The 16,433-nt window shown below is 37.5% G+C and overlaps 1 protein-coding gene across 1 annotated transcript; it reads left to right on the plus strand.

Annotated features, from left to right (window-relative positions):
* Nucleotides 1–119: 119 nt before the first annotated feature.
* Nucleotides 120–15,672, plus strand: glra4b (glycine receptor, alpha 4b). Its single transcript, XM_082169904.1, has 10 exons — nt 120–2,784; nt 4,147–4,274; nt 6,751–6,818; nt 7,070–7,293; nt 7,406–7,488; nt 7,575–7,712; nt 8,196–8,410; nt 12,221–12,379; nt 14,429–14,533; nt 15,209–15,672. The coding sequence occupies exons 1-10, from the start codon at nt 2,714–2,716 to the stop codon at nt 15,494–15,496; spliced, it is 1,479 nt and encodes a 492-aa protein (XP_082026030.1). The 5' UTR covers nt 120–2,713; the 3' UTR covers nt 15,497–15,672.
* Nucleotides 15,673–16,433: the final 761 nt, after the last annotated feature.

Genomic DNA, 16,433 nt, shown 5'->3' on the forward strand with positions numbered 1-16,433 from the left:
ATGCCTCATGTTTCATTTGAATTCTTCCTAACTTGGTTTTTGTTAACATTTGTAGACGCACTGGACAGTGATTGTTTGGCCTTTCCAGAAGTCTTTCCAGGAATTTACCAACCATCTGCAAGTGCAAGAAAGTTGTGCATTTGAATGCCTGTGTCTCCGATATGGGTGTGACCCTGAGGGTTTTGAGATGCGTGGAGAAGATGCAATATGTTAAGGCTCATTAAACCTGTGATTGCCTGCAAACATGTTCCCTAACATAGCCTTGACCTATTTTCTTATGCACCAGCGCTCTGTTATACAGGTCTGAGTAATAGAAAATTGCTTATTCTGTGTTTCTGTGGAGTGAAGGGGTATGGGGAAAAAATACAGTTTGAGAATTATTACATTTTGATGTTTAATGAAATGTTTTGATGTGTCCAAATGCTATTTGGATGTTGTTTTGATACAGCACTCAAACTTTAATCTGCACTGAATTGGCTGCTATAGGTACAGATTACAGATTTACATTAATTCAGTATTATATCTACTTATTTTTTGCAGAATAATTTTTTTTTTTTTTTTTTTTTAAATGTGCCCTGGAATTTTAAAAGAGTTTCGAGATTTAGCTTTTCAGTATGATTTACCTATAGGCTACTAGGATTGGGTTGCGATTTCAGGTTCAGATTATTTTCGGTGTATTTCAGATAAATTGTTTAAATGTGAAATTCTCTTTCTACTAATGCTGTACAAATCATTTATTTGTTAATTGGACAACATCGCGTTGCGTTGTTTGTTTTCGTGTGTAGACAGCATAACGGAAAGTTACTTGTTGGTTATTCAGTAATGTTATAGATCTGACTACACTGACACTATCAGATGAAAACAAAACTCGAACTAACTTGATCTAAATTGATTATGACTCCTAATTATTTCGCTGTACACGGTCTTTATGCATTCACAACTCAGGTAAAATAGCTACTAGGCTATATTTCCTTTCCTTTCAGCGGGGAGCGCATTTAACATTGTGTGTGTGAATTTTGCAAGTAATTTGTATTTTTGGTGGTTTGCAATGACCGAGTTCTGTAGTAAATCTGAGCTCCAGCCTCCACAAAAACAAGATCAGATGTTGCAGAGATAAAGTTCCTTAGGACTACGATATTCTCTAAAGCATATGAACAGGGTGGATGTCGCTGACCCGAACACACACACGAGTTTCTGCTTCCACGCCAGTTAATCTGGAGTCAGCCAGGAATTCTCAGTTGAGAATGCCTGAGTACTTTTAACCCCTGTGGAGACTGAAAAATGTAAGTGAACGTGTGTTTATGTGGTGTTTCAAATTTTACGATTCATTAGTTAATAACTTCAGACGTGTTAATGATTAGAAGTCAGTGGTGTGTGTGTATTTGGAGGGTCTTGGATAATTATGTTGGCTGAGAGCATACGTGTGTGTGCGTAGTGTAGTTTAGGCATGTGCTCCAATTCCCCCAGAGGTCAAGGCAATGTTTTAACACATCATGGAGATGAATGTGTGTGTGTGATTTCAGAGAAAAACTGGGTCTGTTATTCTTTAGTTTGGTTCACTCTGGAGTGAAGATACATTAAAATTAACACTGGCCTAGTTATCCACTGTGACTCAACACACAGAGCTTTGTTTTTCTTACACCCACTCTTCTTGTCTTATTTTTCTCTCTTTTACTCCATGTCTTTGTCCTATAGAGTGTCCGTTTCTTGTATGATGGAGGGGGGAAATTACGGAAACTGTGTGTTCCTGCACATTATGCGTTCAAAAACACATTTTCAACTTTCAATATATATGGAAAATATATAGTCTATATGTTCCACACAAATAAATATATAGAGTGAAGCATTTACAGCATTACAAAAGATTTCAAAAAGATTTTAAATACATACTGTTCTTTTGAACTTCATCAAAGAATAATAAAAAAAAGTTTAGATTTTTTCATGATAATATATTTTTTGTTAATACTGTTGATAATGATATAATGTTTATAATGAGACTTCTGTCTAAAACATAAAAAAAATCTTTCCTACCTAAAACTTTTGAACAGTAGTGTGTATATTACGTTTCATATTTACAAAGAGACTACATGGAGTATTTGTAACGTTAAAAATGTATTTGTCGCACCACAAGACTATTGAAGTAAACTGCAGGCACAAAGGTGATTAACAATGGTGTGAAATTCAAAATAAATGGTCACAAAACCTACAATCTAAACTGTCTCTAATACATAATTTGAACCTAAATTCTTACTGTTAAATAACAAGAACCCCATGTTATGTGTCATCTATACTCAAGAATATAGATATCAGAAGAGATGGATGGATGTTTGTCCTCTGCTGCAGTGCGTCTTGGGATTTGGATCTGGAGCCCCTCAGGTGGAGTCGTGTCACAGTTGTTTATTCTGATAAAAGTCTATAAACGCATCTTACGCCCTGTTGCCTTATCTTTTCTCTATGGAAGAACTGCACCTCAGGCTAACATGTGGACAGAGAGAGAAAGAAAGAGCAGAAGACCCCCTGTACACACACACACACACACACACACACATCTCTTAGTGTTCCCGTCTCAGGATGCGGTGCTCAGTCAGATGGCTGTGGAGGAGAGACCAGAGTGCATCGGAATGGGCGTCCTGCCCCTCCATAACACATCTGCTTACTGAGATCTAGCCACGGGACACCAGAGAGGAAAAGAGAGCAGCTGAATAGTGAAAGGATGTTTTCTGTGTTCTGGAGGATCCTGCTGGAGCTCTTACTGGTTTGGTGGATGTTTGAAGGGGTCATCAGGTGAGTTTTTCACAGGTGTTCCATCATTCCTCACTGGTTTCACCATGTCATTCATTAAAACACTTGTTGAGGCTTTTTGTGAAGATCCACATATAGTTTTAAAATGTCTTCAGAAGAACTGGTCTTCAGGTGTATCTGTGTAATTGGTTAAAATGACCAGTTTCTTCCTTAATAATTTTTTTTCCCATGCTTGTGTACGTCTGTGTGCTCTGTCGTCTGTATCTGGCTTGTGTGTTCAGTTCAGAAGTCTTCATGGGTGATAGGTTTATTTTAATCCCGGGGAGCATTCTTATGTTTCCGAGTGTGTGTTTGTGTGTGTGTTTGTTGGCTTTATGTATCTGGGTCTCTGAAGTATGAGGCTGACACATAGAGACAGCTCTGTCTGAAGTCATTTCCACTGTCACTGAAATTACAGATTTATTGAAGTTCACATAATGAGATTGAACTATTATTGTCCTCTCTGGAACAAGACATTTCTTGTTCTTCACTCACCTGAGGATGCATTCGTTGTGTGTTTATTTCCATTCCCTGTACTCTGTCTGAAACGGACTTTATACTTTCACAAATCGAATTTGCCACAGTTCTGCTTACAAACAGACAGCGGAATTGAAGAGGAACTGGACCAGAAAATTTCTCTAAATATGGAATAAGATTCAAAGTGTGTGTGAGAAAGAGCTGTCTTTTCACTACTTGGACTTCCACTTAACTCTTTCTTACTAACATATTAACACCTTCAACAAACTGCAATTAGGTCCAAGGCAATAAAAATGCCAATGCTATTTAATTTTGTACTGCAGCCACACAGAGAAACAGACAGGCTGTGTCCAGTGGAGGGGGGTTTTAATAAAACATGGGGCAGATGTTCTGATGTGCTCATTTAAAGGCTTATTAAAGGCTTTAAGTTAGCAAGCAGATTTCCTTCCGCCATTCACTTTTCAAATTGGCATACATTATTACCAAAGCATTCAGTCAATAATGGAATGATAATAAAGCCTTCTGGCACCAGTGAATGTTAAAATGAACAACAGAAAGAGCTCATAGAGAGTATACTTATTAAACCACACACATATACAAAGTCTGACACCACAATGGGAATCTGGTCATTTAAAATCACAATTAGACTGAAAAATTGAAGTTTCTGAAGAAAAAGAGGAAGAGATGAATGCAAAGCACATCAGTTGTTCAGTATAAATGGTTGAGGGAAATCTGATTCATAAGGATTTTGAAAAATGCAAAAGCAATTTCATGGTCTCAGAATTTGGACCCCACTAAAAAACAAACAGCTTTTTAATATGATGATTCTGTTGGAGGTGGGTGGAGATCTAATGTGAATTATTATTATTATTATTTCATCTTTCTCAGGTGTGTGTTTAGTAAGGAGCTAAAATCTCCCAGCAGTAGGGTGAAGCCCATGTCACCGTCTGATTTTCTGGATAAACTAATGGGGAAAACATCTGGATATGATGCTCGGATCAGGCCCAACTTTAAAGGTACTCCACTCCAATCTACTGTAGCATAATTTAGATATTTAGATTTTTAACATTTTTTATAAAAAATCAAAAAAAATCTAAATGTGAGTGTAGCAAGTGATGAGTGCATCAAAAAAGTTATGCAAATAAGAGGCAAAAAAAACAGTCAATTGCTGTGATAAAAAAAAAGCACATTTATTTGTAGCACTTTTCACAATACAAATCGTTTCAAATTCACATTACAATTTAGAGAGATCTGTTAGAGGAAACTGTCTAAGTTATGTATTTCAAAAATGTACATATACAAATCACAGTTAGCTAAAACATTTTTAATTTAAACAATGTTGTAATTTAAGGCAGAAACAATGAGCTCATTGAAGTAATGAAGAATGTCAAGTCTATCGAACACTACCGTTCAAAAGTTTGTGGTTTTTGAAAGAGGTGTCTTATGCTCACCAAGGCTGCATTTATTTGATCAAAAATACCGTAAAAACAGTAATATTGTGAAATATTATTACTATTTCAAATAACTGTTTTCTATTTTAATATATATTTTAATTATTTTTATTTCTTTGATGGCAAAAATGAGTTTTTAGCATCATTCCTCCAGTCATTAGTGTCACATGATCCTTCAAAAATCATTCTGATTTGGCACTCAAGAAACATTTCTTATTATTTTAACAGTTGTAAAGGGTTGTGCTGCTAAATATTGTTGTGAAAACTGTGATATATTTTTTTAAGGATTCTTTGATGAATAGAAAGTTAAACCTAACTCTAACAGCATTTATTTGAAATAGAAATATTATATATATATATATATATATATATATATATATATATATATATGCAAAATAGAAATAGAAATAGTTTTGAATGGTAGTGAATATGGTGATTTTTTTTACTGTATATAAAAGCAATTGTAGACCATACTAAACAAAATCAAACTCACTGTACATTTTACCGACACACCACCAAAGCAATAGTTTAGTGTTGAATCTCCATTCTACTATTTTGTACTTCCCTTCTGCTGAATCTTGCTGATGGACAGACACATAAGGACTTTAGGAGTCAGTCTACTACGGTCTTTCTCGTCACTCACTCGCTCTTCTTTCAGTTCCTTTCAATGATAGCCTGGTCATTTTTAAACATCACATAAGGAAACACAGAAGTAAGTAAAACTGCTGTTGCAGCCTAATCTCTTGTACATAGATTGTTTTGGCAGGAAAAGTTGATGTGGTCAGCAAAGAATATATTTACATTCTCTCTGAGCCTTGCATGTGAAAAAGTGCTGCAGCCCGAAAACACAGAGCAACATAAGATCTCATTAAACTATGTGCCCCCCCTCCCCCCATGGGTTCTCTGGTCTATTTTTTCCCTTCCCCACCTCACACAGACTCCCAGTGACCATTCAACCAGAGAAACCCACAGGCGAAAACCGACAGAATACGAGACTTTCAGCCCCAGTCGATGAGAATGATTTCAGAAACATGCAGGATACGGCTGTCAGCTCACGCTAGATTTCTCTCCGTAAAAAGTGTCATAACAGCTTCTGTGAGGATTTGTGAGGGCCAGTTTCTCCGTTGGCATGAGGGCCATTTAGTTTGCCATGCTGTCCACTCGAGTGCATGTTAACCCACAGACCTAAATAAGTCTCTTCCATTCCTTATCTTGCTTATGTTTTTAAAACTGGAATTTATTTTTTTATGTAAGTTTTTCCTCTTTCCTCTTTTTTTCTCATGATCTCTCTCTTGCATTCTACCTGTGGGCGTCTCTGAGCTCGTGTATATTTCATATCTGTTCTACATCTCTGAGATGTGGCTGTCAGCGTGAGTGGGGGGAATGTCCCCTCTGATAAGCTATATATATCGCTAATGTCATGAACGTTAAATCAATAAATAAAATGCTGCAATCAAATATTTACAGAGCAACCGTATGCTAATTAAACATATTGGCTAAATCAGCACAGCCAGCCGTATAGTTCATGAATGAGGCATTTTGCAGTTGTTTGGTTCGCTATGGGCTTTTCATGTTCATGAAAATGCTTCATCACTTGTAAATTGATTTAACAGTCTTGGACAACCTCTTCAGTATTTTGTCTGTTGCTATTTGCTGCGTGAGGATTTATTTTTATCCAAGACACTGAAACTGACGGAGCGGGTCAATTCTGCTTGAATTATTTATCTAATCTAACATGTTAAAATGGTTGACACAGATGTTGAGTTTTCAATATTTTTCTTTTCGGCCACGGTGGGCATGAATCACATCTTTAGTCGACTGTTATTCCTGCAAAAAAAACCCCCCCAGCTTATACCAACCTAAGATTATTTGTTAATTTTGGTCTGGTTTGCTGGATTTAGTCAGTCTGGCTGACCAATAAACACAAGGCTGAACAGGTAGACCACTGTAAAGCAGGTAAGACCAGTGAAGCATTTTAGGCTGGTTTAAGTTTTGAGAGAGATACTTATGTTTCTTACAATGTTCTCTTTTTTCTTTTCAGGTCCTCCTGTAAATGTCACCTGCAACATTTTTATCAACAGCTTTGGTTCCATCACAGAGACCACCATGGTACACACACACACACACACACACACACACACACACACACACACACACACACACACACACACACGCATATGCATATATATATATATATATATATATATATATATATATATATATATATATATATATATACTGTATATAGTGTATGCAATAAGATAGACAGATAGATAGATAGATAGATAGATAGTATTTCAATATTTATGAATTTTACTCAGCTTTGCCATCTGATAAATTTCTAAACACTAACTCGTCAGGATTATCGGCTGAACGTTTTTCTACGGCAACAGTGGAATGATCCACGGCTGGCTTATAAAGAGTATCCAGATGATTCCCTGGATCTGGATCCATCCATGCTGGACTCCATCTGGAAGCCAGACTTGTTCTTCGCCAATGAGAAAGGCGCCAACTTTCATGAGGTCACCACGGACAACAAGCTGCTGAGGATTTTCCAGAATGGAAATGTGCTGTATAGCATCAGGTGCGATATCACCCCCTATAGGTATCATAAATAATTCCAAACTATTAGGTGAAATATAATCAGAAATCTCTCTCTCTCTCTCTCTCTCTCTCTCTCTCTCTCTCTCTCTCAGACTCACTCTAATTCTGTCGTGTCCTATGGATCTGAAGAATTTTCCAATGGACATACAGATTTGTACTATGCAGTTAGAGAGCTGTAAGACTCAGGATCTCATCAACTAATCTAATTTTTATCTAATTTCTCTTTTATATGCCCATTATTCTTTTTCTCTCTCTCTCTAGTTGGCTACACTATGAATGATCTGATATTTCAGTGGTTGGATGAAGGCCCAGTGCAAGTGGCTGATGACCTTATGCTGCCCCAGTTTGTCCTGAAAGAGGAGAAAGACCTGGGATACTGTACAAAACACTACAACACTGGTACAGCACTAAATACCGCAGTAAAGCTTCAACTGAAATACAGCACTATTGTGCACTGTGATGTACAGCACAATACTATTGCAATTCCACCATAATTATTTTTTTCATTTTCATATAAGTAGTTAAACATTTCATAAGTGCTTAGATAATAAATGTTATGAGGAATAATAATGGCAAATAGGTTTTTAGAAGTATTAATTGATGCTTGTCCGTACAAAACTTTTCACTATGATAGGTTGTTGCTATGCAGTTGCTAAGATTTTCTAAATGTGTTCTTACAATGTTGCTATGGTGTTTTGAGTGGTTGCCAGGGAGTTGCCATGCGTTTGCTGAGGTGTTCTCAGTGGTTATTATTACATTACACTGCTGCAAGGGTGTTCGGGGTGGTTGCCAGGGGGTTGCTATGTGTTTGGTTAGTATAAGAAACTGAAAAATTAGGCTCATTTATTTTTTCTGTCTAACTTGAGTGTGTGTTTTACCCAGGTAAGTTCACTTGTATAGAGGTGAAGTTTCATCTGGAGAGGCAGATGGGTTATTACCTGATCCAGATGTACATTCCCAGCCTCTTAACTGTTATCCTGTCGTGGGTCTCCTTCTGGATCAACATGGATGCTGCCCCGGCCCGAGTTGGGCTGGGCATCACTACAGTTCTCACCATGACAACACAGAGCTCTGGATCCAGAGCATCACTGCCTAAGGTGGGAGAGAATCTACTTTATCCATCCATACATTCATCCACTATCAGTCATTACTTACTCACTATCCCAAACCTGTATGACTTGTTAAAACTAGAGATATATCGATGTATCAGCCATCGATATATTCATCTGCCGATTTTTTATCAATTTAAAACCATCTGCATATAGCATGAAAAGGCAGATATAAAAACCAATGGTTTATTAATTTAACTGTGTGAAGGCACTGAGTTGTATGATGTCTGTTGCATTATCCTGGGTAAAATTTTCACTGGGTAAAATAATTAAAGGCCCACTGAAGTGCCTTGAAACATGCAGCATTATTCAGTGTGTTGACGTAATTTCCACTAAAACAGGAAGACAGGACGGGATATATCGAACAACTCCTCCCCTTTTTTTAAATAGCCAATAGCGTTTAGTTTATATCAGAGCTCGGCCAGAGCCGTTGAGCTCGGTATAGCCGCAGTTTCCTCCTAAGCTCTAACCAACCCGTTTCTCCTCCTAATCTCCTCCATATCGCTTTAAAATACAGCATTCTGTGCAGATTTCAAATGGGTCCGTTACGTTTTGGGGTATGTGCCACATACAATCCTCTCTGTGCTATCTTTTCTCTGGACTGGACCGGACCGGACCGGACCAGACTGTGTGTGCACTGCGGCGGTTCGCGTGACGCTAATGTGAAACTTCATTCGCCCCAATGGAAAGCATATTTACACTGTCCGAATCGTTCCCTATCCCCTATATAGTGCACTATGTGCCATTCACCATGTAGAAAATAGTAATTGTGTGAGAAAGTGACCAATTTTAGCGGCAGCTTCAGTGTCTGTTTACAATGTAGGGGGCGGGACACTTTAGATCATAGAGAGCATTTGATTGGACAGAAAATCTGATGAGCTGAAGTGCAGAGTGATGTTCTCAAAATCATTGATCCATATTGACAGAAGTGAGAGACTGAAAGTTTTGAATGCTTATATCTTCTAAATGCGAATTTTGTCATTGTTTTGGAGCGCACTATAGCTTATAGATAACACGTGTCCTAACCAGACGCGATGCAATAAGATTCCAGCGACAAATAATTTGACTGTCCACACCAGACGTGATGCAACTATGGGACGCGATGTTGTCAATTTAAAATCACAGCCAATCAGAAGAGTGTGAGTGAGTGGGCTGTCTCGGCAAAGTCTAAGTACTTCTAAGTACATAATCAAATTCATGAATATTACACCATTTTAACACTATTAAAAATACATACTGAGTTATTGAAACAATCGTTGTCATAGAATACACTTGTCTGTTAACAATGAGTTGACAGTTTGAACGTTCTTGTTCACTTTTATTTATTTAGAAGATCTGAGGTGAATTGTTGCTTTCAGTAAGGCTATAAAAGACACACAAAATGATATGCAAACACACACATACGCTTTTAAAGGTCCCATTGCATGAAAATTTCACTTTATGAGGTTTTTTAACCTTAATATGAGTTCCCCTAGCCTGCCTATGGTCCCCCAGTGGCTAGACGTTTTGATGGGTGTAAACCAAGCCTTGGGTATTTTTGAGAAAATGAAAGCTCAGACGGGCGAATCTAGAAATCTTCCCCTTATGTCGTCATAAGGGGAAAGGTTACCTCCCCTTTCTCTTCTTCTCCGGCAAAAAGAATTTGGCCCGCCCATGAGAAAATGAGCTGCACGAGCGCAATATTGGTTTTTCCTTGAGACATCATGGCTTGCAAACGAGCGAAGCATGGCAGTTGCTGTTTGGATGTACAAATGAACTCAAAAGTATTTTTTTAGTTCCTTCATCCGAGCCTCTGAAGAACCAGTGGGTTATGTGAATTTCTGATGTGTAATTGTTCAAGTTCAGACAGATAATCTTTCTCTGAAAGTCGTTCAGTACTGTTTATGCATCAGTAAATCAAGCCAGTGACTAAAATGTCAACTTAACATCGTTTCTCTTGGTAGGATGAAAATAATCTTACTTAAACTGTGATTAATATATATATACAGAAAGCGATCAAAGAACAATCCCTTTCCAATCGCCCAAGCTGTCAATCACACAGCGCGAGTTTATCTGGACACTTGCCAAAACTCGTTATGAAATCAATGACGCTGTTACGCTGCACAACGAAGCTCTTACTGTACTTACCTCATGTTTGCATTGGTGAAATCATTAGTGAGAGTGCAGAAACTGCGTTGCAATGATAAGATCTTCATTCACGCGATCAACTGGCTGTCATATGCTCAATGCACATCACTGCAACCTTTTATGTGATGGGAATAGATCTAAATACTTAAAAAACTTTTCACGATTCGTTAATCCTGATAGCTGTAATAGTAAAAACGTATAATAGCTGTAATAGTAAAAGTTTTCGAGAGAGTTCCACATGTAATGCTAAATATTTAATATGCAAGCATGTCAGCCAATCACAGCAGTGGGCATTTACACTGAAGTCTCACAGCAGACCCGCCCCTTTCAAACAGAGCGTTCAAATCAGAGGCTAAAATCAGGCTAGGAAATATGCCTTTTATTTCTAAATTATAACAACTTTTGATCTAAAAAACATACTAACATTATAAGGGCACCCCAGGAAACATTCTAAAATAATAAAATAATCCATGCAATGGGACCTTTAACATTAAATAAAACACATAAACAGTAGCCTACCTGAGATTAGCATACTTTCTGTTCTCCGCGACGTCGCAGAAATAGGAACCGTTTCTAAAATATTAATGTCGCCGTCGCGGCTGGTTAGGGCAAAAACTTGAATTAACATGAAAAATATACCTTTTATCGAGTGTCGCATCACATCTGGTTAGGACAAAGTGTAACAGTAAGGACTTTAAGCACTTGCTAAAACAAAATTAAATCTGTACAAAATATAGCTGGGCTCGGCAATAAGGACTGCCTGGGCCAACGTGAATGACACTCGGGACAGTTGACTTAACTGTCACTGTCCCGATCAGGCCAGTGTTGCATCTTCACGAAAGTTTGTCCATTGCATATGTTTTTAAGCCTTGCGAATTTAAATACTCAAGCGCAAGAAGACGAGAAAGAGAGCTCAATTCTACTCACTGTTTGAGCACACATCCAAAGCACACGTCCGGAAAGCCTCGTTGATTTGAGTTCTCTTTTACTTTTAATTCACACCAAATTATATCAAAATGCACGTCTTGGCAAAGATCTTCGTAAACATAGTCGGCTATGCCCTTATGAATGTAAACAGTTGAGAAATAAAATGCTTGTGTACCAGTATATTGGATCCATGAAGCTCTTACAGTGACAGCAGCAGAATATTCCTGTTGCGCTGCTGTTTTAATGTTAATCAAACAACAACAAAATAATCGCTCACTACTCTCAACTAAATAACTTTTGTAACTTTAATAAGGATTAATGTATATTTAATTTGTACAGTGAAGAATACATTTTACATTTGATTATTTTATTTCTGAAAACTGTGACCTAGCCTACAGTATACTGAAAAGCACTGTTTATTTCATATGTATCTTTGTCCATGTTCACAAGAAATGATTTTATGATGCAGCTAATTAACTAGCTTGCTTAATGCATGCGTTTTCGAACTTTGCTCATTTAAAACACAATCAAAACACTAATCTATTTTAATGACAAAAGGTAAAATAAGAGAGCAAGTGTTAGTTGTTTGTTAAAATCGGTATTGGTATCAGCAAAAAACAAAACAAAACAAATTTTTTTTTTTATCAACAGCATTTGACAGATTCGTAATGTCTGTTGAATCCAGAATATTCCTTTAACATAGACTGTGTTTGCATTAACTACGCTGTGTGTGCATATGTACAGGTGTCCTATGTGAAAGCCATAGACATCTGGATGGCAGTGTGCTTGCTGTTTGTCTTTGCTGCTTTGCTGGAGTATGCAGCAGTTAACTTTGTATCTCGGCAACACAAAGAATTCTTCAAACTGCGGAGAAAACTACGGGAGGAACAACGCTACAGAGCTGTGAGTGGCAGTCAGAAACTCCCCTCTGTCGTACACACGCGACATGCATTTAGTGCCCTTAAGATACTGTACAACCACTGTGTCCCTCTGATGTTTCATGAGCAGCCGACTGGCCTTCTCCAGAGCAGAGAGGGAAGGTCAGTGATGGCATAAAAAGTATGTCATGAATATTGCACAGTCATACTATTATTTCCACATAAAAATATGGGACAACATGAATGGGAAGAAAGTGAAAGAAGTGCAGGATTTTAAATATGGAGAATGTCCCAGAGATGCCGAATATGAAATGCTTAGCTGAACTGATAAATTAAACATCATTTCTCTTTTAAAGTTGAAATGTGTAATTTCTGGCCTATAAGCTCCACCAAATGGAATTGCTAAAATAATCATTTGTATTCAAACAGTTTTTCTGAATTTTAATCTACTATTGTTTGGTGAGACAGATAATCCCGCCCCAAGCTCACGCCATTGGTTGATCCATTGTTGTTGGGTCAAGCTCAAATAAACAAAGCAGTGTTTGAATAGCACCAAAGACAGAGCAAGTGTTTATAATATTTTAAATACAAATGGCTTTCTTATAGTTTCTAAATATTAAGCTGTCACATATATTAAGAAGACAGTATTTTAACATTGAAAATGTTCTTCATTTTTAAGCTCTAAAAATGTATTTTGTATTATACTCAATAAAGGTAAATCTCATGAATCCTGTCAAGAACATGTGTTGTATGTTTTTTTAAGTGAAATTAATATATAATTTGCTTTTTAAAAATATGTGAAATGAGTGAAAACATACAAACAAACCCTTAAGAAAAACATCCAGATGCATTACGCTAATGAGAATGGGGTGGGGGGTAATTGGGCTTTTAATGAAAAATCTCACAATGCACTTTTAATGGTCCTAAAAATGGGCTTCATTTTCTTTGTTACATATAATTTGTCTTTTGATTTTTGAGGTGTATTATGACCCAGACATGCCCTTTGTCTGCCTGGAATAGGAGGCTATTCCCAGACTCCTCTCAGGAGTTTTAGTCTGCAAAGATTGCAGTTATTTCCTTTTCTGTGTTACTCTGCTCTTTACCAGCTAGTTGAGAGAACACCGTGGCTTTCTTTTGGACACAGCAGACACTGTCCTGCTACAAAGAGCAGAGAGAATAAATATTACACTATCCTGTCCTTTTCCATTCCTCCTCCATATTCCCTCTATCGCCCTGCAGGGCAGGTTGTGTGTGTGTGACCCAGTGGGTGAGTTGGTGGCGCTATGCCCCCTCATTTGCCTTAGGGATGCTGTTAGGCATATAACATGCAAACAAGCTTACACACTACTGCACTCAAGCTTTTAGGCATAATGCACATATAAAAACACACACCATTCTAAATGTGGTGTTAGCCACATACATACTAAAACATACATATACACACAGTCTGGATGTTTGGTCACAACAGCACGGTGCAATAGGCTGTCTAATCTTATGTGCGCCAAGTCACCCAAAGCAGCGACCTGAACACAACATGATTCAACACAAACGCAACAAACTGACTGGAACTCATACTCAAAAAAGCATCCTTTCCCAAAGGAACAAATACACTGTCATTGTTGATCTCTCTCTCACACACAGAAATACATTGAAGATATCACCAAGAATAAATAACCTCCTGGAAAAGAAAAGAGAAAACTTGAGGAAAGCCAAAGAAAGCTGGCACAAAAAAGAGAAAAAGCCAAGGAAAATTGCTGCAACTGACAAAACATATTTAGACTAAAAAACTAATAGAAAATGCATGCATCTTAGAGAGTAAATGCCTTGTTTAAAACACTAAATGGTTCAGAGTGGAATGCTCCCTGACTTAGTTACGTCTTGACAAATTAAAGATACAACTGTAGAAATGTTCATGCCCACCAGAGATTTTTAAGGTACATTGTGACCCTGTTTCATTTCTCTAATGCATGGTCACAGAGAAGCCAGGGAGGTCTGTTGAAGAAGTGGAGAGAATATTTTATTGTTTGAATAAATGATGAATCCGTTTTTAAATGTGTCTTTGTATTGTCTTCAGGCCTCTGGTCAGGCTGGAGGAGCAGAGACGAAAAACAAAAGCAACAACGTCACAGGGAGCACACCAAGCAAAAGCGCACAACGCAAATGCAGTGCCTGCGCACGGGTATATATGCACCCACAAACTATGTATTTACTTATAAATACGCTTCACTATTGAATACTTGATTCTGATTGGTCAATTGTTACATTGAGCTGTCCAATATCTTTCAGTAATGACCATGATTGATGGCAACGTAATGGTGCTACTTTCATGTCTCTCATACTCTGCTGTCTTTCCCGTTTCATAAAAATGGAAGTTCTGAAATAACAAAAATTTACTTGAATGTTTACTGCCCCTCATGTATTCACACACTTTCATATATATATACTACAGTTTTGTGACAGCAAGATTTAGTTTTTAAAGAAAGGAATTCTTTTTTATTCAGCAAGGATACACTAAATTGATCAAAAGACAGTATATAATGTTACAAAAAAGTATATTCATTAAAATCCTGAAAACAAATATATCACAGTTTCCACAAATAATATAAAGATTATAAGAATGATTTCTGAAAGATCATGTGACACTGAAGACTGGAGTAATGATGCTGAAAATGCAGCGTTGCTATTTCTGGAATAATACAATTAAAAATGTATCAAAACAGAAAACTGTCATTTTAAATTGTAAAATTTGTAAAGTATTACTGTTTTTATTGTAATTTTGATCAAACAAATTATGCCTGGGTGAGTTTATAAAAAACAATTTTACAAGTGTATATTTATTTTTGTTTTTCTTCAGGAAGAGCAGTTAGCCTCACAGAATCAGGACCTGTACTTCACGGGATACGAGATGGACACCTGTCTGTCTGGGGACGGGCCTCTCTCTGAGGCTGCTGCCATGTTTGCAGGCCTGCCGCCAGGCCACATTCTGTTTGACATCCGTCGGCGCTTCGTGGAACGAGCTAAACGGATCGACACCATCTCACGAGCCGCCTTCCCCCTCAGCTTCCTTGTTTTCAATGTACTCTACTGGTTCACGTACAAAGTTCTTAGAAATGAGGACATTATCCCTGTACTGCGACCCTGACTGCCTTTACGACTTACGAACTTCCTAGGATACCATTTTGTGAGCCAGTTAAAATCCAGTGTGAGGATGAGATCCTGTATCAAGGACATTGAAAATCAACACGTTCTCTCTGCATGAGTGAGCTACAGTATATGCATGTGTCTATGAACACAAAGAGCTAAATAAACCTTTTTTTTGTTGCATTGAGCACATTTGTTTGTCTGTTAAAAATAAATGTTATAAATGAATTCTTCCTCATGGCTGTTGACATTGCATAGACCTTAATGCTGCTTCATGGATTAAAAACAACTATCAGCAAATAAGCACCAATACAAGAGACCATATTTTCAGTGCAAAGGAAAGCATAACAAGTTTGATTGTGGTCTAAGTGGTGGTGATCACAAGGTCGTCACGAGGAAAGGTTTGTTTGGTATCCATTTTCTAGTCATGCATGTACACACATCTACATAAATAGGAAAGCACCAAAATCTCAATACGAGCTTTCATTTTATTGACAGGCATCAACTTGGCTATAAAAACATACAAAAAGGTAATGGTAAATTTTTACTCTGCTCAGGCTTAAATTTTTTCCGGTCAAACAATGTGCCTGTACTTACTAGAGAAAAAAGACCAGACAATGAATGCCTCAAGAAGACACATCTTTTCCTCTAGTTGCCAAGTTGAAGTGTTACAATTTCTAACATTCATTTTTTATCGTGTGGCATGTTCCCTCCTTCCACCTCTAACTACACAAACTGAGTGAGTTTGAGTAAAGACCCATCTTTCACTGAAGGATGCATAATCTGCTTTACCCAAACAGCTGCATGAGACGCATAACAGATCTGCTGTTAGAGTAATACTTTTGTAAGCATTTATGGAAGCAAAGCTGCCTTTTTGTTCCCCTATGGTGCACTTAGTGTGGGACTTAATTTGAAAACAAAATTTGATACTGATGTTG

Source organism: Leuciscus leuciscus (assembly GCF_965113295.1).
Source record: "Leuciscus leuciscus genome assembly, chromosome: 5".
In the NCBI taxonomy this organism is placed as follows: Eukaryota; Metazoa; Chordata; class Actinopteri; order Cypriniformes; family Leuciscidae; genus Leuciscus; species Leuciscus leuciscus.

What these genes read in the sequence shown, in the direction of transcription:
- glra4b (XM_082169904.1), top strand. Translation starts at nt 2,714, where the DNA reads ATGTTTTCTGTGTTCTGGAGGATCCTGCTGGAGCTCTTACTGGTTTGG. An exon ending in GATCAGGCCCAACTTTAAAG is followed by an intron (nt 4,275 to 6,750) that starts GTACTCCACTCC and finishes TTTTCTTTTCAG; the next exon opens with GTCCTCCTGTAAATGTCACC. An exon ending in AATGTGCTGTATAGCATCAG is followed by an intron (nt 7,294 to 7,405) that starts GTGCGATATCAC and finishes TCTCTCTCTCAG; the next exon opens with ACTCACTCTAATTCTGTCGT.